Source organism: Lutra lutra, chromosome 1, assembly GCF_902655055.1.
Source record: "Lutra lutra chromosome 1, mLutLut1.2, whole genome shotgun sequence".
In the NCBI taxonomy this organism is placed as follows: domain Eukaryota; kingdom Metazoa; phylum Chordata; class Mammalia; order Carnivora; family Mustelidae; genus Lutra; species Lutra lutra.
Window position 1 is genome coordinate 155316509 of NC_062278.1, and position 22808 is coordinate 155339316.

Below are 22808 nucleotides of genomic sequence, written 5' to 3' on the forward strand. Positions count from 1 at the left end.
TGTCTTAATTACCAAAGGTCATACAGATAATGCCCCCAGCAATTATCTGATCTACCATCATTTTTCCAAACATCACCTTAAGAAAAAGCAGCTTCTTAGCAGTAAATCTAATTAGGCAATGAGGAGGATCACATGAACACATAAAATCAAAAGAATTTCCTACCTTTGCTTTTTGGAAAAATTTGTGCCTTAACAGTTCTGCTGCTGTTGGTCTAAAACCAGAAAAGAACGTTTTAATAGTTAATTCAAGTGTAATTGTGGGTTTCCATCTTCAAAAATGAGAAAAGGATTTCTTGAGCAGCGAGATAAAATCTCAGTGTTCTCCACTTTCCTTAACGGGCTAAAAAGCAAAAAGCAGGATAAACTAACTCGGTATGAGACACGGAGTAGAGAAGAAAACTCAAACAGAAATGATCTGATAATTATTACAGATCCTTTGCAAAATTCATTAGTGAAATGTTTCTTCTGAAATCATGACTTCTTCATGGCTTTCAACATATTTGCTATTATTTTGCCAAGAATATCATTTCCCAAAAAAAGTGGGCACTGTCTACTTTAACAAGGCGTAAAAATACATGTAACCTCACAAAGAGGAAATGGACCAAGTCAAGTCCTGTGCCTCTTGACACATGCCTTCAACTTAGAAAACTACATATTCTTAAAAATAAATCTAACAATTTTCTTTAAAAAAAAATTGAAGATTCTGAAACTAATGTATATATTCAATATATATATTGAATCTATACTCAGTTTTTTGCTTGACTGTACAGTCTTTCTTTGCTTGAATAAAGGCATCATCATTGTCAATTATACAAACTTGTAAATAGTATGACAGAGAATAAAGAATAAACAATACTACACTTAAGAGACTGGACCTGATCACACCATACACCTACCAGGTAACCCTCAGCAAATCTCCTCTCCAAGGTTCTGTATTACCTGGTCAAGTTCCTGAAGGCAGTGTTCTAAAACATTACTGTACAATATAATAAGCTAGGACTTTCAAAACAAATCCTAAGGCCCATAGCAATTAAAGCAGAATCTGTTGGGGCAAACCCACACATCATTAGTTTTTAAAAAACTCCCCGAGTGATTCTAATGTACACTCACACTTAAGAACCAGGGCCTTAGAGGATTATTGTACAGTTTAAGAGAAGAGATGTAAAAGTGCTATGCAAACTGAAAGCAGACATTATCCTTCCTATTTTCTCATTCAATCAAGATTTCAGTGCGTTCAACACTTTGCATCACATTGCTTTATATGATTAATCCTTTTCTTCTGAGTTCATTTCCTTCTTTCTAGTGTACCATTTCTAGGAGTTCTTTAAGTGCTATATATGACTGGAAACTCAATTTTTGTCTGAAAAAAAATCTTAGTTTCATGCTTATTCTTTTTTTTTTTTAAAGATTTTATTTATTTATTTGTCAGAGAGAGAAAGGGAGAGAGAGTGAGCACAGGCAGACAGAATGGCAGGCAGAGGGAGAAGCAGGCTCCCTGACGAGAAAGGAGCCCGATGTGGGACTCGATCCCAGGACGCTGGGATCATGACCTGAGCTGAAGGCAGCTGCTTAACCAACTGAGCCACCCGGGCGTCCCTCATGCTTATTCTTGAATAATAGTTTGGCTAGACTGGGAATTCTGCATTGTTATTTTCTCTCAGAACTATTCCAGTATATTCTGGCCTTAACTGTCATTAGGAAAGTGGCTGTCAGTCTACCTGCTATATTCCTCAGTAGGTAATCTGCCCCCTTAGCTTGCATTTAACAGATTCTCTTTGCCTTTAAATCCAGCAGTTTAGAGACTTGTGTACAAATGGGAAAAGGGAAATACTGCTTGAAATTGGTGGAGGGATGGTTCTTTAATCCGAGGCTATAAGTATTTCACCAATTCTAGAAAATTCTCAGCCATTATTGCTTTAAATATTGCTTCTCCTGATCTCCCTAATCTCTCCTTAAAGTCTACAGATACATATACATGTATATGTGTATGTACATGTGTGCACACACACACTAAACCTTCCCATTCTATCCCCCAAATATTCATCTTTCTTTTTATATTTCCATTTTTAAAAAATCTTTCTGTGCTTCATTCTGAGCAATTTCCTCAGCATAGTGTGATTAAGTAAGAGCAGAAAGTCCACAGTCAAATTGTATGGGTTGGAATTCTAGCTCTAACATTTATTAACTGTGTGACTTTGGGCAATGTTACTTAACCACTCTGTGATTCAGTTTCTTCATTTGAAAAACAGGAAAAATAATAGCACCCTCCTCATACAAGTACTGTAAAAATTAAATGAGATGATGTATGTTGTCAGTTTACAGAAGTGCCTGGTAACTTGATTAGTAGTCAACAATTATCTCTTTTTTGTTTTATTGGCTGTTCTATTTAACCAATCCACTGAAGTTTTGTTTCCTTTTTAACTTCAGAATGTTCTAAACAAGGTGTAATTTTGGTTTACAAGCTGGAAATAAGATGTTCTACAGCTTCTTTTTCTTTGAAATAATTTTAGGCTTATAGAAGAGATGCAAAGATAATACTGAGGTCCTACATACCTGTCACCAGCTTCCCCCAATGTTAACATTTTACATAACCGTGATATAATTATCAAGAAATTAACTAAAAATATTAACATTGCTACAGACTTTAAAATATTAATACTGGTACAACATTATAAACTATAAACTTTATTCAAGTTTCCCCAGTTTTTGCACTAACATCCTTTCTCTGCTCCAGGATCCAATCTAGGACATCATTTTGTTTTTAGTCTTCGTGTCTCCTTCATCTCCTCCAACCTGTACCACTTTCTCAGTCATCCCTTTCCTCACTCTAGAAGAGTGGTGGTCAGGGAGTTTATAGCATATTCCTCAATTTGGCTTTGTCTGATGTTTTCTCATTACAGACTGAAGTTAAAGATCTGGGGAAGGAATACTTCAGGAGTGGTATGTCCTGCACCTGGTATCAATATCTGGGAGTATGGAATGATTAAGTATGTCTTACTACTGCTAATGCTAACCTGGATCACTTGTGAAGGAGGTGTCAACTTTCAAATTTTAGTTATTGTATTTTTCATTTCTAGTAGCTCCATCTGTTTTGTCTTCTTGGTCATACTCATATTCTCTTCCTACAGTTTTGATTTCCTCCATTGGGATTTTAATTACTTTAAATATACTTATAGCTTTTCAGGTATCTTTGCATTATCCAAAGTTCTCGGAGCACTAATCCTTCTGCTTGCTGTGTCTGCTGACTCTGGTCTGCTGTGTAGCATTTTACTATGTGTTTTATAATTTCAGCTTCTGGTCCCTTCAGTGGGGCATTATTTGCAGGAATCTCATGGATTGGGAATTTAGAACAATTCGAATGGTATAGTTTTCTAATTGCTTCTGCCAGAAATAAAACTGGCTTGGCAAAACTTTTTTTATTCTCTAATCTTGTGGGCTCCTGGATAATTTGGGCCATATAAATTCCGACTGTCAACTTATGGAATGTCCAGGTCAGAGGACTGGCTTATTCAGGAGAAATTCTGTTGTGTCTTTGTGATGATGGACCATATTTTGTTTTCCGGTCTGTCCTTTTACTCAGAAGGCAGACTTGTAAAAGTCCCAGCCATATTCAGGGATCTCAGTTCAGAATCCCCATTGGCTGGGCCAGTATCTCATTTTCAGTCCCCACCTGGAAATCAGAAATCTAACTGAGTATGTTATTGGAATGAACAGTGTCCCACTGAGGCTGGCCACAGGATCAGCTCATGATATATCTTCTCTGAATTAGGTCATCCTCATCATTTCTAGCACCTGAGGTGGAAGCTTATCTCTGGGTTTGTTTTTTAAGTTGATAAATTTATTCAGCACATCTGGGTATTTGTGACAAAAAAATCCTGTTATTTTAGTCAGTTAACTAAGCAGAAGCAAAAGTATTCCCTGTTTTTTTAATACTAATTTATTCAGAAAAAGAAAAAAAAGTTCTAACAGCACAGGTTTGAACTTTGCTACCTGTTTTTCTTGTCCTTTCCAGTATTTCCAACAGTAAATTCTGAAGCCCCATGAAATATACTAAAGACGTGACTAAGGGTATCAATTAAAATCTTTTACTTTTGTTGACTATTAGAGAAACCAAAATTTAAAAACTCTTAGTGCTAAAAAACTGAGTAGAATATATGTGTGAAACAGAAAAATGAGATACAGTGGAAACAGTCCTAGGTAAAGAATCAGGAGTTTTGGATTCAAGTCCCACCTCAATGACTAGGTAGCTGACTGACCTTAAAGATAAAAGGTTTTGTACTCAATGACTTCTAACACCATTTGATTCTGTTTAATTCATAAAGATACGGACATTAGATGATCATGTTTATTCACTTACTTGCCTTCCAATCTGTCTAGTGTTAACAAGTAAGTGCTTTGGATTTTTGGTCCACTCATCAAAATATCTTTCCTTTATGGAAATACATGATTGTTTGCTATTACATATAACATTTGCTTTGTGTATTTCCTTTGTTATTAAAATTGTAAACAGCATCAAAATATTTGTTTGCTTATGACTTTTAAATGCATTAAAAACAAGCCTTCCCACTAACATGATATTTTATAAACACAGAATTCACAAAACACAAATATATGAAAAATGAGCCAGGAACTAGCTGAACTATTAGAGTACACTATATACTAAAGTACACTATATACTAAAGAAGGGAGAAAGCAATTCATCCATTTCCAATCTAGTGTAACAGTCCCTGTATATTTTTTCTAAAGTTTATAAATAAATACAAATGCATTTGAATATGCACAAATAACTTCCTGCACATGAATGTACGTATCTAATATTTAGACTTCCCACAATGGTTTATAATATTAGGTGAAGAGAAATGTAAGCTTTATCTCATATTTTACCTTTTTTCTGGATCCTTTTGAAGGCACAATGAAATCATTTTCCTAAATGATTTTCCATATTTTTTCAGCATTTCTTTGTCTTGAACACCAGTTTCCAAAGAAGGAGGATCATTTTGTAGTGTCAGCATTAAAACCTGGAAAATTTTTCAATATAACATAAAATTTCTGATGTTTCATTAAGTTAAATATTGTGGTCAACATTCTTCAATATAGACAACCTCCCAATATATAAGCAGTTCACTCTAGACCAGTTATTTGAACAGAGTTATTTAGGTGTTTTCCACACAAATAATATCCTACAGATAGTTGGTTTCCCAGGTAAAGTGGCTGCAGGGCCTCAACTGTATCAGCACTGAATGCCCTTTAGTAAGAACCCTTTCTTCATGCCCTCTGTCCCCATTCTTATACTGCCAAACTACCTGCAAAAAAATTAAAATCAGGGATGCCTCAGTGGCACAGCTGGTTAAGGGTCCTGGGATCAAGTCCCACATCGGGCTCCTTGCTCAGTGGGGAGCCTGCTTTTCCCTCTGTCTGTTCTGCGTGCTGCTTCCCCTGCTTGTTCTTTCTCTATGTCACAAATAAACAAATAAATCTTAAAAAAAAAAAAAGTATCTTAAAAAAAAAAAAAACTTTACAAAGCAGTTAAAATCACAGCAAATTTAAAAATAAATAAATAAAACCATAGCAAAATTAAAAATGTGATCTTGCTGATTCTACCTATTCATGGCTCTGTTGTAACATGACCCCCCTTGTAATCTGGCCTTCTCTTCCCAGAACTCCTCAGCCACTCCTTACTTTTTTTCTTAATTAACATATAACGTATTATTTGTTTCAGGGGTACAGGTCTGTGAATCATCATCTTACACAATTCACAGCACTCACCACAGCACATACCCTCCCCAATGTCCATCACCCAGCCACCCTATCACTCCCCCACCCTGCCGCCCCTACCCCAGCAGCCCTCAGTTTGTTTTCTGAGATTAAGAGTCTCCTATGGTTTGTCTCCCTCCCCGGTCCCATCCTATTTCATTTGCCCTCCCTTCCCCCCAGAGCCCCCCCCATCCTGCCTCTCAAATTCCTCATATCAGAGAGATCATATGATAACTGTCTTTCTCTGATTGACTTATTTCACTTAGCATAATATCCCCTAGTTCTAACCACGGTGTTGCAAATGGCAAGATTTTGATAGTGTTCCATTGTGTATATATACCACATCTTCTTTTTTTTTTTTTTTTTTAAGATTTTTTATTTATTTATTTGACGGATAGAGATCACAAGTAGGCAGAAGTAGGCAAAGAGTCAGACAAAGAGAGAGGAGGAAGCAGGCTCCCTGCTGAGCAGAGAGCCTGATGCGGGACTCGATCCCAGGACCCTGGGATCATGACCTGGGCCGAAGGCAGAGGCTTAACCCACTGAGCCACCCAGGTGCCCTATACCACATCTTCTTTATCCATTCACCTGTTGATGGACATCTAGGTTCTTTCCATAGTTTGGCTATAGTGGACATTGCTGCTATAAACATTCAGGTGCACGTGCCCCTTCGGATCACTACATTTGTATCTTTAGGGTAGTAGTGCAATTGCTGGGTTGTAGAGTAGCTCTATTTTCAACTTTTTGAAGAACTTCCACACTGTTTTCCAGAGTGGCTGCACCAGTTTGCATTCCCACTGACAGTGTAGGAGGGTTCCCCTTTCTCTGCATCCTCGCCAACACCTGTCGTTTCCTGACTGGTTAATTTTAGCCATTTTGATCGGTGTGAGGTGGTATCTCACTGTGGCTTTGATTTGTTATTTCCCTGATGCTGAGTAATGTTGAGCACTTTTTCATGTGTCTGTTGGACATCTGGATGTCTTCTTTGCAGAGATGTCTGTTCATGTCTTCTCCTCAGCCATTCCTGAGAAACCACTAATAATACCTAGTTAACAGAGTTGCAGCCTTTTTCTATTCTCACTCCTCCTACCTTCTCTGTGGTAACTGACAATTTTGATTATTCTGTCCATCCTAAATCTCTTCCTTCTTTGACTTTCATGGCAACATACTAGTTTGATGCACAGAGGTGTTAATAAGGAAGGTCATATTTATATAATGAGATTCGGGGTGATTTTTCTAAACTGTGTGACTTCTTTATAGAAGCATAAGCCACTTTTTTTTAAATATTTTATTTATTTATTTGACAGAGAAAGAGATCACAAGTAGGCAGAGCAGCAAGCAGAGAGAGAGAGGGAAGCAGGCTCCCTGCTGAGCAGACAGCCTGATGAGGGCTCGATCCAAGGACCCTGAGATAACGATCCAGGCTGAAGGCAGCGGCTTAACCCACTGAGCCACCCAGGCGCCCCACATAAGCCACTTTCTAAAAGTTAACACTAAAGAATAAAAGGGGGCTGTAGTCAGAACTAATATTTGCTTTTCATATTCAATTTATATTTACTGAATGGAATTACTAAAAGATGGAGGTATTTCTCATTCTGGGCAAAAAGGCCAACATGTGTATGTCTGGCTACAATTATAGGACTCACTGCCTTTGGTGGATAAAAAAATAAATAACTCTCATCTCCTCTCCCACCTCCTCTTAAAAAATAAACCATTCTTTTGGCCTTAAAATTGCTTCCCACTTTACAGTTCTAAAAACTCACCGTTTTCAAGTCCATTTATTTCCTAGGAGTAGGCTCTGAAAAGAAACTGGGACATGGGCTGGGATAGTACTTTGACTAATGACCTCACCTTCATTGGTGGATACTTATGGTAAGGAGCTGCCCCTGTAGCCAGTTCAATTGCTGTGATCCCAAAACTCCAGATGTCAGCTTTGAAATCATAGCCTCGGACCTGTAAAGAACATAAAGATATACATGATTACTTTTAACACCCTAAAAGCACTTTAATTTAAATTTGTTTTTCTTTAGTAATCTCTACACCCAATGTGAGGCTTGAACCCATGACTGAGATCAAGTGTAGCATACTCTTCTGACTGAGCCAGCCAAGTACCCCTAAAAGCACTTTTAAAAAGGAACTTCTAATACATATCAAGAACCATTAAACTGTTCATTCGCTTTAAATCAATAAAGTAACCTAGAGCAGGCAAAGGCTAAATATATTTGGTAACAGATGAAAGAAAAAGCAATCAGAATGAATGTTCCCCAACAACGGGGAAATTGTTAAGTACGGAATACTCACTTAAAAGAAATGCTGGTCAACTAAAATCAATGTAAATGAATTCTACATGAAAACACAGAAAACCACTTGTGATAAAGCATTTATGAAGAAAAAAGAATACAAAATTCCTCACAAGTTTTGATACTCATTACAAAAGTGTATAATTTTTTTTTTTTTTTAAAGGAAAAGGATAGAACTAGAACAAAACTATTAGGCAGTAGTGCTATGTCTTTGGTCTTCCAAATTTTCTATGTTATAGTCTTGTTTAATCTCCTTAATTTTTATAATGAAAAAAGACACAAGGGGTTTGAATATTTTCAGTTGTTGATGTGAACATGTGACCAAATTTGTCCTTCTATACTGTCATGAACACATTATAAAATTAAATATTTTTTTAAAATGATTTTATTTATTTATTTGAGAGAGAGAGAGAGCATGAGAAGAGGGAAGGTCGGAAGGAGAAGCAAACTCCCCACCAAGCAGGGAGCCCGATGTGGGATTCAATCCTGAGACTGCAGGACCATGACCTGAGCTGAAGGCAGTCACTTAACCAACTGAGCTACCCAGGTGCCCCAAATATTTTCATATTCTATCTTAAGCAACACAGGAGAAGAAATATATGGGGGGAGTATGTGGTTTGGGACCTGAAATTAAAGCTCCATACAATGTGCTGCCTTGACATGTGGCAAAAGAAGGTGGGCCCCTAATGAACTAAGTGCAAGTTCCCCTCCCCAGTCTGCTCCTAAGGATAAGGTCCCTTAGCCCAACAATCCTGTTCAATTGGACCAGGCCAAGTTCCTGCTCAGCCTGGAGTAGCAGGTTTCAGCTCCCCACCAGCCGTCAGAATTATTCAAATGAGCCAATCACCCTCGCAAGGAAACCAAGGGGCACCTCACTCTCTTGATACTACAAGGTCTGTTTCCCACAGCAACCGTTTACCCACTCTCTTCCCGAGAGGAGCCCCATGTGTCATGTCGCGTCCTCCTCCCTGCAGCTGTGTACGTGACGAATGAACTGCTGTCAGTCTTACCAGTCCAGTGTGAGGTGTCCAGCATCTGCATAACCCCAGAGTGGGAATGCTTCCCTCACCAACTGGGTGAACATAAGCATTACAAGAGCTACAAGTGAATTCGGTTCTACATACTGACTTTGATATACTTAAAAGATACCTATGTAAAACATCTAGAGGAAGCTTGAAACTTCCATCTAGGGGCTTAGGAAATAAGACTGGCATGAATATACTTTAGAAAATATAATAGATGGGGCGCTGGGCTGGCTCAGTTGGTGGAGCGTTATGATTCTTGATGTCAGGGTTGTGGGTTAGAGCCACAACCCTGTAAAGATTACTTAAAATAGATGTAGAGAATACTTAAAAATAAAATGTAGAGATTACTTAAAATGCAGAGATTACTTAAAAATAAATGTAGATTTATTTTTGTAGAGGTTATTTAAAAATAAAATCTTGAGGGGGTGCCTGGGGGCTCAGTGAGTTAAGCAACCCACTCTTGATTTCAGCTCAGGTCATGATCTCAGAGTCATGAGATGGAGCCCTGCATTTGGCTCTGCATTCTGTGAAGTGTGCTTCTCCCACTCCCTCCCCCTCTGCCGCCTGCCTTGGCTCACGTTCTATCTCAAATAAATACAATCTTAAAAAAATTTAATTTTGTTTAAGCACTCCTATAGGTGCTCTTCAGGAGCAATCTGGCTGGCTCAGTCCATAGAGCACACAACTCTCAAATCTCAGGGTTGTTGAGTTCAAGCCCCACAATGGGTGTGTAGACTACTTAAGGTAAAATAAATAGATATATAAATAAAACCTTCAAAAAAACATTAAAAACTTAAAAGAAAATAGGATGGGTGGGAAGCAGAGATGAGGCTAATTAGTGAGAGAAGAATTCAAGAACAGGTCCTGGGAAGTAGAAGAAAGGCAGAAAAGAAGTCAGAGACATAGCCTGGCCAGACAGGTAGGGGAAGAATGAGGAAACTACACTAGAAAAGCTGAAGATGTAAATAAAGGTGGAAATGATCAACTGTTTCAAATGACAAGAGAACAAGTAAGGCAAGGAATAAGAAATGAGCCCTGATTTCAGAATTAGGAGAGTTTCCATAAAATGACTACATGAGCAACATCTGAGTGTAGTTGTTTGAAAGCAAATGGGAAATGGAGTTGTGGACAAAACTAGTCCTTCAAGAACCACAGCAGTGAATCTACATGTACAAAGATTAGGTCGTTTAATCTGTAACACGAAACTATTACTAAACCAATCTTCATTATATTATTCCTTAGGTTGTATTTGGTATAAATCCTGAGTTTCATATATCATTTGTAAAGATCTAGAGGTCTGTTTTTAAGGGTGGACCCAAATCCTAACTGAGGAACAGAAACATGTATTTCCCGACGCTAACCCAGCATACGTATCCCCACTTTTTCAAAGACCCCATTAAGCCATTTGGCTTACATGAAAGACCTACAGTAGTTCCTGTTTACACTATGGAAAGAAATCGGGAAAGGATTTTCCCTTTTACAAAAAAAGTGAAAATGACATTCAGTGCTTGTCATGACGGAGGCAGCGCCCCGGCCGAGCAACGAGCCTGGTGTAGCTCAGCTCCTTCCCGGGGAACCACATTCAGGTCAATCCACCAGAGCTTTGAATTATGTGAGTATCTTTGTTTTAACTCAATTTGTTTTGTGTATCCAATAGCAAGATGTGTTCTATGGTACCGGAAAGGCCTAAGAGAGGTTTATTTTTTGTGTCTGGAAATGCTAAAAAATTTTTACAAATAAATTAGTGGTCACTGTTTCTTTCCTTTGTGCCATTTCAGCTTACAAAGGGTTTCACAGAACAAACTACTTTCCTTTAGTGGGGGATACCTGTACAACTGTACACCAAACAAAAGCAAATGTTGCTGTTATTTTTTTCATTCTGTACAAAACCATAAACCATTTTAAAAAAATGAAAGACAAAGTACCTGTTCCATAACTTCAGGTGCCATCCAGCAAGGAGTTCCAACAAAGGTCTTTCTCACTTTATTTCGGGTAATATCACCACCAGTTGCTAAAAAAGCACTAACTCCAAAGTCTGAAATAGATAAAAAGAGCAAGGTATTAAAAGTATATCAATGCAGGTGGACAGGAAAATAATATAGTCTACATACAAACAACATGACATTTTCTCTTCTTTCCACTGAAACTCTTGACTAAAGACATAGTTTAACAAGTCCCTCACTCCACTCTCCACCCTCACACATGATCATCTCAACAGATTTTCCTCCTTGCTCCAGTCCATTCAATTAGTATCCCCTGGACTAAAAATCTGTACCTACTACACAATAATTCTTAATTCTCCTTCTCCCCAGCCAGCGGTAACCATCATTCTAACTTTCTGTCTCTATGATTTTGAATACTCTACGGACTTCATATAGGTAAAATCATATAGAATTTGTCATTTGTAGCTGGATTATTTTACTTAGCATAATGTCCTTGATGTTTATCCATTTTGCAGCATATTACAGAATTTCCTTCCTTTATAGGCTGACGTAATACGTATATACCGTATTTTGTGTATTCTTTCATGTGTTAATGGGCGCTTGGGTTGCTTCCCCAATTTTAGCCATGGAGAATATGCTGTTGTGAAAAGGGGTGTCCCAATAATTGTCTAAGTTCCTCCTCTCAGTTCTTTGGGATTCTATACCCAGAAGTGGAATTGCTGGATTACATAGTAATTTTGCTTTTCATTCTTTGAGGAACTGCCATACTATTTTTCACAGCAGCTGTACCATTTTATGTTGCTACCAACAGTGAACAAGATTCCAGTTTCTCTACATCCTCTGTATTTTCTAATTTGGGGGGATTTTTTTGAATAGTAGCCATCCTGATAGATCCAGGTTGGATCTCACTGTGAGTCTGATTTGCATTTCCCTAATGATTAGTATGTTGAACATATTTTTAACGTGCTTATTAGCAATTTGTAAGTCCTCTCTGGAGAAATGTCTACTTAAGCCCATATTCTAAAAAATTCAATTTATTTAAACTAAAACCCAAACCAGTTCACTCATTTTTCCTGTCTCCCACCCCTGCCTCTGGCAACCACCAATCTGTTCTCTGTATCTATGAGCTTAGTGTCGAATAGATATATTAGATTTCATACGTGAGAGATTACATAGTATTGTCTTTCTCTTGTCTTATTATACATAGTACAAAGCCCTCAAGGTTTATCCATGTTGTCACAAATGGCAAGATTTCATTATTTTTTATGACTGAATGATATTCCGCTGTATGTATACACCACAATTTCTCTATCCATTCTGAGACCTGTATCAATGAGCTTACTATCTACATTTCCTTCTAGGAGCTTTAAGGTTTCAGGTCTTATGTTCAAGATTTGAACCTATTTTGAGTTAATTTTTATCTATAGTGTAACAAAGTGATCCAATCCAGCTTCACTTTTTCCATGTGGCTATCCAATTTTCCCAATACCACTTCACATTGAAGATACTGTCCTTTCCCCATTGTATATTCTTCGTTATTATAAATAATCATGAAATTAACTCACGTATTTCTTTTTGAGTTAGTGTTTTCATTTTCCTCAGATAAATACCCAGAAGTGGAATTACTCGGTCATACAACAGTTCTATTTTTAATTTTCTAAGGAAACTCCATACTGTTTTCCACTAGCTGCACCAATTTACATTCCCACCAACAGTGCACAAGGGTTCTGGTTTTTCCACATCCTTCCCAATGCTTGTTGCTTCCAGCCTTTTTGATAATAACCATTCTAACAGGTGTGAGACAGTATCTTGTGTATGAGGCTGTGATTTGCATTTCCCTAAGAATTAATGACGTATAGCATCTTTTCAGTTTATCTGTTGGCAATCTGTATGTCTTCTTTGGAAAAATGTCTATTCAGATCTTCTGCCCATTTCTTAATCAGGTAGTTCAGTCTTTGATATTGAGTTGTACAAGTTCTTTATGTATTTTGGTTATTAGTCCCTTACCAGATATATGATTTGCAAATATTTTCTCCCATTCAGTAGGATGCCTTTTCATTTTGTTGATATCCTTTGCTGTGCACATTTTTATTTTGATATTCCCATTTGTTCATTTTTGCCTTAGTTGCTTTTGGTGTCAGATTCAAAAACACATCACCAAGACCTATATCAAGGAGACTGCTATCCATGTTTTCTAGGTGTTTTATGGCTTCACGTCTTTTTTTTTTTTTTTTAATTTATTTATCTATTTATTTATTTAAGAGAGAGAGTGTGTATGTAACCAAAAGAGAGCATAAGCAGGGGGAGGGGACAGAGGAAAAAGCAGGCTCCTTGCTGAGTAGGGGCCCAATGTGGAACTCAATCCCCGAATCCTGAGATCATGACCTTAGCTGAAGGCAGATGCTGAACTGACTGAACCATCCAGGTGCCCCTATAGTTTCATGTCTTACATTCAAATCCTTAATTTAATTCTACACATGATATAAAATGGTGCTTTACCTTCATTCTTTTACATGTGGCTGTTTAATTTTCCCAACACCATTTATGAAGAACTGTATACCCACTGTATACTCTTTGACTCCTCTAGGATATATTAATTACCCATGTGGGTTTATTTCTGGGCTTTCTATTCTGTACCATTCATTGATCTCTGTGTCCACTTTTATGCCAGTATCACACTGTTTAATTATTACAATATACTTAACTACATACTTTGAAATCAGGGAGCATGATGCCTCCTCTAGCTTTGGTCTTTCTCACCACTGCTGTGGCTATATGAGGCTTTTTATGGTTCCACACAAATTTTAGGATTATTTATTTCTCTGAAAAAATGATCCATTATAATTTTGTTACAAATTATACTGAATCAGGACACTTGGGTGGCTCCATTGGTTAGGCAGCTGCCTTTGGCTCAGATTCATATAATGCCAAGATCCGAGATCGAGTCCCCCATCGGGCTCCTTGCTCCACGGGAAGCCTGCTTCTCTCTCTCCCTCTGCCTGCCACTCTGCCTGCTTGTGTGCGCGTGTGCTCTCTCTCTTCCTCTCTCTCTCTCTCTGTTAAATAAATAAAGTCTTTAAAAAAAAAAAAAAGGAAATTATACTGAATCTGTGTATTGTTTCAGGTAGTATAGACATTTTAACAATATAAACTCTTCCAATTCATAAGCACAGAAAATCTATTAATGTCTCCAACATCTTTCTTTAATGTCCTGTAGTTCTCCATGTACTGGTCTTTTACCTCTTTGGTTAAATTTATTACTAGGTATTTTTATTTTTTTGATGCAACTACAAATAGGATTATTTTCTTAATTTCTGATAGTTCATTATTAATGTACAGAAATGCAACAGATTTCCATGTACTGATTTTGTATCCTGCAACTTGATCATTCTAACAGCTTTCTGATGGGAATCTTTAGGATTTTCTATATTTAATATCATGTCATCTCCACACAATGATAGTTTTACTTCTTGTTTTCTAATTTGGATGCCTTTGATCTCTCTTTCTTGCCTAACTGCTCTGCTAGTACTACACCGAATGAAAGTGGCAAAAGTGCGCATCTTTGTTTCGGTTCATCATCTTACAGGAAAGGCTTTCAGCTTTCTACCACTAAGTATATTGCTAGCTGTGGGCTTAACATACATGGCCTTTGTTATAAGGTATGCTCCCTCTATACTGGCTTTACAGAGAATTAGAAATGGATATTGAATGTTGTTAAATGCTTTTACCACATCTGTTGAGATGATATAATTTGTATCCTTCACTTTATTTATGTGGTATATCACACTGACTAATCTGCATAGGTTAAACAATCCTTGCATCCCTGGAATAAGACCACTACTACATCAAGGTGTATGGTCCTTTTAATGTACTGCGGGACTGAGTTTACTACAGTTTTGTTGAAGATTTTTGCATTTATGTCCATCAGAATATTAGCCTGTAATTTTCTGTTCTTGTGGCATTCTTGTCTGCTTTTGGTATCACGGTAAGGCTGGCCTCATAAAGTAGGTTTAGAAGAGTTCTCATCTCTCACTATTTTTTGGAAGAGTTTGAGAAGGATTGATATTTTTCCTTCAATGGTTGGTAGAATTCACCAGTGAAGCTGTCTGATACTGGACTTTTGTTTGTTGGGAGGTTTTTTGTTTTTGTTTTTTTAAAGATTTTATTTGACAGAGAGATCCCAAGTAGGCAGGGAGGCAGGCAGAGAGAGAGGGAAGTAGGCTCCCTGCTGAGCAGACAGCCCAACATAGGGCTCGATCCCAGGACCCCGAGATCAGGACCCGAGCTGAAGGCGGAGGCTTAACCCTCGGAGCCACCCAGGCGCCCCCTGTTGGGAGGTTTTTGATTACTGATTCAATCTCTTTACTAGTAATTGATTTGCTCAGATTCTTTATTTCATCATGATTCAGTCTTGGTAGGTTGTATGTTTCCAGAAATTTATCCATTTCTTCTAAATTGCCAAATTTGTTAGCATATGATTGCTCACAGTAGTCTCTCTCTTATGATGCTTTCTATACTATCAGTTGTAACTTCTGTTTTTTCATTTCTCACTTTATTTACTTGAATATTCTTTTTCTTGGTGAATCTAAGCTAAAGGTTTGCTAATTTTGTTTTCCTCTCAAAGAACTAGTTCTAGTTTCAGTGACCTCTTCTATTGTCATTATAGTCTCTATTTACTTCTGTTCTTTCTTATTTCCTTCCTTCTGCTAACTGGGTTTCATTTGTTCTTCTTTTTCTAGTTCCTTGAGGTATAAAGTTGTTCGGGATTTTATTTCTTGGAATAGGCATTTATCACTACGAACTTCCCTTTTAGAACTGCTTTTGTTGGGGTGCCTGGGTGGCTCAGTTGGTTAAGCGCCTGCCTTCAGTTCAGATCATGATTCCAGGGTCCTGAGATTAAGCCCCAGGGCAGGCTCCCTGCTTCTCCCTCTCCCCACTGGCTTGTGCTCTCTCACTCTCTCTCTCTCTCAATCAATAGATAAAATCTTTAAAAAAAGAAAGAAAGAAAAAACTGTTTTTATTTTCAGAACCAAGTGACTGGTGATTCAGGCTGGGGAGGAAAGAACTACTTTCGCTGCATCCAACAAATGTGGTATGTTACCCTTCCACTTCATTTGTCATAAGGTATTTTCTAGTTTCTTCAATGACCCATTGGTTGTTCAGAAGCATGTTGTTTAATTCCCACATATTTGTAAATTTTCCCACTTTCTTCACATAAATTTCTAGCTTCTAAGAGGCATGTTTGGAAAAAATGCTTGCTCTGATTCCAGGCCTCTTAAGTTTATTAAGACTTATTCTGTCATCTAACATACGATTTGCTTTGAAACTGTTCCACGTGTACTTGTGAAGAATGTGTATTTGCTGCTTTAGGATGGAATGTTTTATAAATGTATATTAAATCTATCTCTGGCCTAATGTATCATTTAAGGCTGATGTTTCCTTCTTGATTTTCTGTTTGAATGACCTATCCACTGATTAAAGTGGAGGTATTAAAGCCCCCTCCCCTACTCTTATTACTGTACTACTGTCTATTTCTCCCTTTAGGTCTATTTATAGTTACTTTATAAAATTAAATGCTTCCAATGTTGGGTGCATAAATATTCACAGGTGTTTTATTCTTTTTTTCAGATTGACTCCATTATTCCTTTTGTAATGCCCTACTTTATCTCTTATTCTGATCTTTGTTCTGAAGTCCACTTTGATGTATCTACTTCAGTTGCAATTTTTGTCACTTGAGTCTTCTCTCCTTCTTTCCTAGTCCATCAAACTAAAGGTTTGTCAATTTTGGTGATCTTTCCAAAGAATCACCTTTCTATTGCTTTTCTATTCTCTATTTCCTTTAACTCTTCTCTAAATTTTATTAGTTTCTTCCTTCTGCTAGAGTTAGGTTTAGTTTCTTCCTTTTCTAATTCCTTAAGGTATAAAGTAAGATTGTTGGTTTGCTATCTTATTTTTTAAATAAAGTGTCTTTAGCTATAAACTTGCCCGTTAGCAATACGTATGCTATGTCCCATTAGTTCTGATATATTTTGTTTTCATTCATCTCTAGGTAAAAACTTGCCCCGTAGCAATACTTTAGTTATGTCCCATAAGTTCTGATATATTCATTTTGTTTTCATTCATCTCTAGGTATTTTTAAATTTTCCTTGTGAAGCTTTCCTTTTTCTTTTTTTCTTTCTTTTTTCTTTTTAAGATTTTATTTATTTATTTGTCAGAGAGAGTGAGCACAGGCAGAGAGAGAGGTAAGCAGAGGCAGAGGGAGAAGCAGGCTCCCTGCTGAGCAAGGAGCCCAAAGTGGGACTCGATCCCAGGACACTGGGATCATGACCTGAGCCGAAGGCAGTGGCTTAATCCACTGAGCCACCCAGGCATCCCACTTTCCTTTTTCCATTGGTTGTTTGAGTGTGTGTTTAGTTTCTGCGAATTTGTGAAATTTTTAGTCTTCTGCCATTGATTTCTCACTCTCCACAGTGGTCAGAGAAAGTATTTTGTATAATATTTTTAAAAATCTATTGGGACTCAGGGCACCTGGGTGGCTCAGTGGGTTAAGCAGCCAAGTGTAGATTTCAGCTCAGGTCATGATCTCAGGTGCCTGGAACTGAGGCCCACATCAGGCTCCATGCTCAGTGGGGAGGAGTCTGCTTAGGGATTCTCTTTTCCTCTCCCGGTGCCCCTCCCCCAGCTCATGCATACTCTTTCTCTAAAATAAATAAATCTTAAAAAAATATATATATATATATAATCTATCAGGACTTAATATGTGGTCTAACATGGTCTACCTCAGAAAATGCCCTGTGTGCACTTAAGAATGTACATCCTGATCCTGTTGAGCTCTCTACGTCTGTTAGCTCTAGGTGGTGCACTATAATGTATTAAGTCTTTCATTTTCTTACCTCCTGCCTATGGTATCCATTATTGTAAATGGAGTATTGAAATCTCCAGCTACTAATGTGGAGCTATTTCTCCCTTCAGTTCTGTCAGTATTTCCTTCATATATTTTATTGGCATGTTAGTATGTATACAAATATTTATAATTGTTATATCTTTTTGCTATACTGAAACTTTTGTTAATAGGTAAAGTCCTTATTTTTTTTTTTGTTTTGTTTTTTTAGTGCTTATTTGTTCTGTAACCCTTTTTTGACTTAAAGTTTATTTTCTCTGACATGAGAAACATGGTTACTATTTGCATGGAATATCTTTTTCCTTTCCTTTCATTTTCAATGTATTTGTGTCTGGGATCTAAAATGAGTCCCTTACAGACAGCATATAGTTGGATTAAGTACTTTTACCTTTTCTGCCAATCTCTGTCTTTTGATTGGAGAGTTAATCCACTTACATTTGAAGCAACTACTGGTAAAGGACTGACTTCTATCATTGTCCTATTTGTTTTCCATATGTCTTATGGCTTTTTTGTCCCTCATTTCCTGCATTGCTTTTCTGTTCAGTTGGGACTTTTTGTTGTGAAATGCTTAATTTTTTTCTCATTTCCTTTTGTTTATATTCTGTAACTATTTTGTTTTTGGTACCACAGAGATTCCATTTAACATTCTAAAGTTACAACACTCTAATTTGAATATATACCAGCTTAGGGGCGCCTGGCTGGCTCAGTCAGTAGAGCACACAACTCTTGATCCTGGGGTTGTGAGTTCAAGACTCATGTTGGGCATAAAGATTACTTAATTAAAAAAGAAAAAAAAACTTTAAAAAAATCTTGAATTTATACCAGCCTAACTTCAATAACACAAAATCTCTTCTTTACAGCACTATTCCCACCTCTGTTGGTTACTGTCACAAAATTATATCTTAACATACTGTGTGCTCAAAAACATGAACTGATAATTCTTTCTTTTAAAAAGTTTATTTATTTATATTTAAGATGTTACTTATTATTTGACAGAGAGAGACACAGCAAGAGAGGGAACACAAGCAGGGGGAGTGGAAGAGGGAGAAGCAGGATTCCTGTTGAGCAGGAAGCCCGATGCGGGGCTCAATCTGAGTTCCCTGGGATCATGACCCAACCCAAAGGCAGACACCCAGTGACTGAGCCACCCAGGCGCCCCAATAATTCTTTTAAATACACTGGTCTCTTAAGCAGAAAACATGTTTTGGATTTACAAACCAGTTATCAGTAATATTAACTTTTGGACCACTGGTTTTAGGAATGTATCATGTAGAAAAAAAAAGTGAAGTCACAAACCACTGTTACAATAATACTAACTTTTATACTTGCCCATGTATTTACCTTTATGAGATCTTCCCCTCTTCACACTGCATCGAGTTACTGTATAGTGTCCTTTCATTCCACCTTGTGGGATTCCCGAGAGCATTTCTTGTAGACAGATCTATCAGAAACAAATTTCTTCAGCTTTCGTTTATCTGGCAATGTCTTAATTTATCCCTTATTTTGAAGGATAGTTTTACCAGATACAGGATTCTTGATTGACAAATTTTTTCTTTTATTACTTTGAATATATTGGCCTCCTGCCTTCTGGCCTCCAAAATTTCTGATAAGACATCTGCTGACAGCCATATTGAGGATACCTCGTAGATGGTGAGTCACTTCTACCTTCAAGATTCTTTCTCTTTGGCTTTTATAAGTTTGATTATAATGTATCTCTGTGTAGGTTTCTTTTTTTTTTTTTCTCTGTGTAGGTTTTTTAAGAGTTCATCTCACTTGGAGATCACTGAGCTTCATGGATGTTTATATTCATGTTTTCCATCAAGTTTACAGCCATTATTTATTCAAATATTTTCTCTGCCCATTTCTCTCTCCTGGAACTTTCCACATGTGTTTTGGTCTGCTTGATGGTGTCAAACAGATCCCTTGAGCTCTGTTCACTTATCTTCAATCTTTGTCCTTCCTGTTCCTTAGACATGATAATGTCCATTTTCCCATCTTCAAATTCATCAATTCTTTTTTCAGCCAGTTCAAATCTCCATTTGCATATGAATCCTTCTAGTGGGCTTTTCATTTCATAATACAAGCTACCGTACTTTAAAGCTCCAGGATTTCTTTTTTGTTTTTTAGTCCTTTCTCCTTATTGGTAGCTCCTATCCACACATTATTTTCTTGAATTTATTCACATCTTCCTTTAGTTTTCTTTGTCTAATAGATTTGCTGTCAGGACCTTTTCAGTGACAGTTTCTATTATTTATTTCCTTTGAATGGGTTATACTTTACTGTTCATTGAATGCCTTTTGATTTCTTTTGTTGAAAACTGGACATTTGAGTCTAATGATGTAGTTATTCTGGAAATCAGATTATCTCCCTTTCTCAGGGTTTGATGCTTAAGTTTTGTTGTTTTATTTTGGCTGTTATAGACTATCTCTGTGTCAAGCATCAACCCGAAGTATAAACAAGCTCTTCTCAGGAATTCTCTGTACCTTTTCCTGGCATGTACAGTCACTTTCCAATTTTCCCCACCAATGTAGTTATTTTTTAATGTCTAGTGCTAAAAGTGGGAAGAAGAGAAAAACGAAGGGAAGGAAAAAAAAAAAGGTGCTGCTCCTTTAAGTCCCTGGAAGTCATTTGGGGATGGGGTGTGCCACAAAAACGGCCATTTGCCTCTTTATCAGCACCAATGTGATCAGAAGCAGCAATCAGTGATCAGAGCACAGATCCATGGTATTTCGAAGACAGGGCCATTTTGCCCACTGTGGGTGCCACAGGGAGTGTGCAAGCTGCTCCAAAAACAGGTGTATAGCTGCTTGCCTGCCAGCAGGCTGATGACTAGGGGTTACACAGCTCTGAAATTGACTGAAATTTACCGCAATTTACCTTCCAAATCTTCCCCTAGAACTTACAAACCTTTGGAGGAACTGCAGAATTATAAAAGTTACATCAGACACATTCTGCTGGTTCAGCTGTTGTCTAGATGTGGAGAGATTCCTGGTGTTTCCTACTTCACCAGAATCCCCTCTTTACTTTAGTTTGTGTGTTTTGTTTTGTTTTTACCACTTGATTTTACCTTTTTAAACAATAAGCATAATTGTGCTTGGTTCTGAACCTATATAAATGAAATCATATGCTATATAGTCTATTTCAACTGTTTTCTTTCACCTTATCTTTGTATAACTTATTAATGCTTTTGAATGTAGCTGTAGTTCTATCTACATTCATCACTGTATATATTCCAATGCATAAATTAACCATAATTTATTTATATTTGTTCATTCTATTATTGAAGGGTATTGGGACTATTTCACAATTTCAGTGCTTATGAGCACTGTGACACACACATAACCATGATCTTCTCTAGGCCATAAACCTAGAAAACAAAGTTTTAGGATATGCATACTTCAACTTAATATAGTGTTTGTACTCATTTATTCTCTCACCATTGGAACAGGAGATTTTTTCCCTTGCTTTACAGTGACACTGACAACTGCAGCATCGGATGTTTAGGCCAGGACGGCCAGTATATCCTAATGTTATTTCACAGGCATACCTTGTTTTTTAATGCTTTGCCTCACTAGGCTTCACAAATACTGTGTTGGTTTTTGTTTTTTGTTTTGTTTTGTTTTTTTTACAAACTGAAGGTCTATGGCAACCCTGCACTGAGCAAGTATATTGACACAATTTTTCCAACAACATTTGCTTACTTCTTGTCTCTGTCACATTTTGTTAATTCTTGCAGTATTTTGACATTTTTCATTATCACTGTATTTGCTATGGTGATCTGTGATTAGTGACTTCTGATGTTACTATTGTAATTGTTTTGGGGGCACCACAAACCAGGTCCTTATAAGATGGAGAACTTAATATATGTTGTGTTTTGAATGCTCCACTGACCAGCCATTCCCCCGTCTTTCTCCCTCTCCTCAGGCCTCCCCATTCTCTAAGACACAACAATAGTTAAATTAGGACAATTAAAGACCCTTACAAGAGCCTCTAAGTGTTCATGTGAAAGGGAGAGTAGAGTTTCTCTCTTTAAATCAAAAGCTGGAAATGATTAAGCTCAATAAGAAAGACCTGCTGAAAGCTGAAATGGGCAAAAAGCTAGGTCTCTCATACCAGTTAGGGAAGTTGTGAATGCAAAGAAAAAGTTCTAGGAGGAAATTAAAAGTGCTACTACTCCAGTGAACACACAAATAAGAAAAGCGAAACAGCCTTATTGCTGATGTGAAGAAAGTCTTAGTGGTCTGGACAGAAGATCAAACCAGCCCCATCATTTCCTTGCCAAACCCTAATCCAGAGCAAGACCCTAACTTTCTTCAATTTTAAGAAGGCTGAGAGAGGTGAGGAAGCTGCAGAAGAAAAGCTCAATGCTAGCAGAGGCTGGATCGTGAGGTTTAAGAAGCCATCTCTATAACATAAAAGTGCATGGTGGAGCAGCAAGTACTAATTATCCAGAAGATCTAGCTAAGTTAATTCATGAAGGTGGCTATACTAAACAACGTATTTTCAATGTAGACAAAACAGCCTTCTACTGGAAGAAGATGCCATCTTGGACTTAATTAGCTAGAGAGGTCAATACCTAGCTTCAAAGCTTCAAAGGACAAGCTGACTCCCTTGTTGGGGGCTAATGCAGCTGGTGACTTTTAAGTTGAAACCAGTGTTCATTTACTAGTCCACAAATACTAGGGCCCTTAAGAATGAAGCTCAATCTACTCTTCCTGTGCTCTGTAAATGGAAGAATAAAACCTGGAGACAGCAGATCTGTTTACAACAAGGTTTACTAAATGTTTTAAGCCCACTGTTGAGACCTATTGCTCAGAAAAAAAGATTCCTTTCAAAATATTACTGCTCATTGGGGCACCTGGGTGGCTCAGCTGGTTAAGCATTC

At 37.4% G+C, this 22808-nt stretch overlaps 1 protein-coding gene across 2 annotated transcripts in view; it reads right to left on the reverse strand.

Moving 5' to 3' along the window:
* The window catches only part of OXSR1 (oxidative stress responsive kinase 1), a 104832-nt gene that overhangs the window by 23395 nt on the left and 58629 nt on the right, over positions 1-22808 (reverse strand). For both annotated transcript variants that reach the window (XM_047740475.1, XM_047740481.1), the window contains 4 exons: positions 11005-11114; positions 7606-7707; positions 4885-5018; positions 164-212 (listed from right to left, as the gene is read on the reverse strand). In XM_047740475.1, the coding sequence (XP_047596431.1) occupies positions 164-212; positions 4885-5018; positions 7606-7707; positions 11005-11114 (395 nt within the window). The remainder of the gene's footprint in view (positions 1-163; positions 213-4884; positions 5019-7605; positions 7708-11004; positions 11115-22808) is intronic.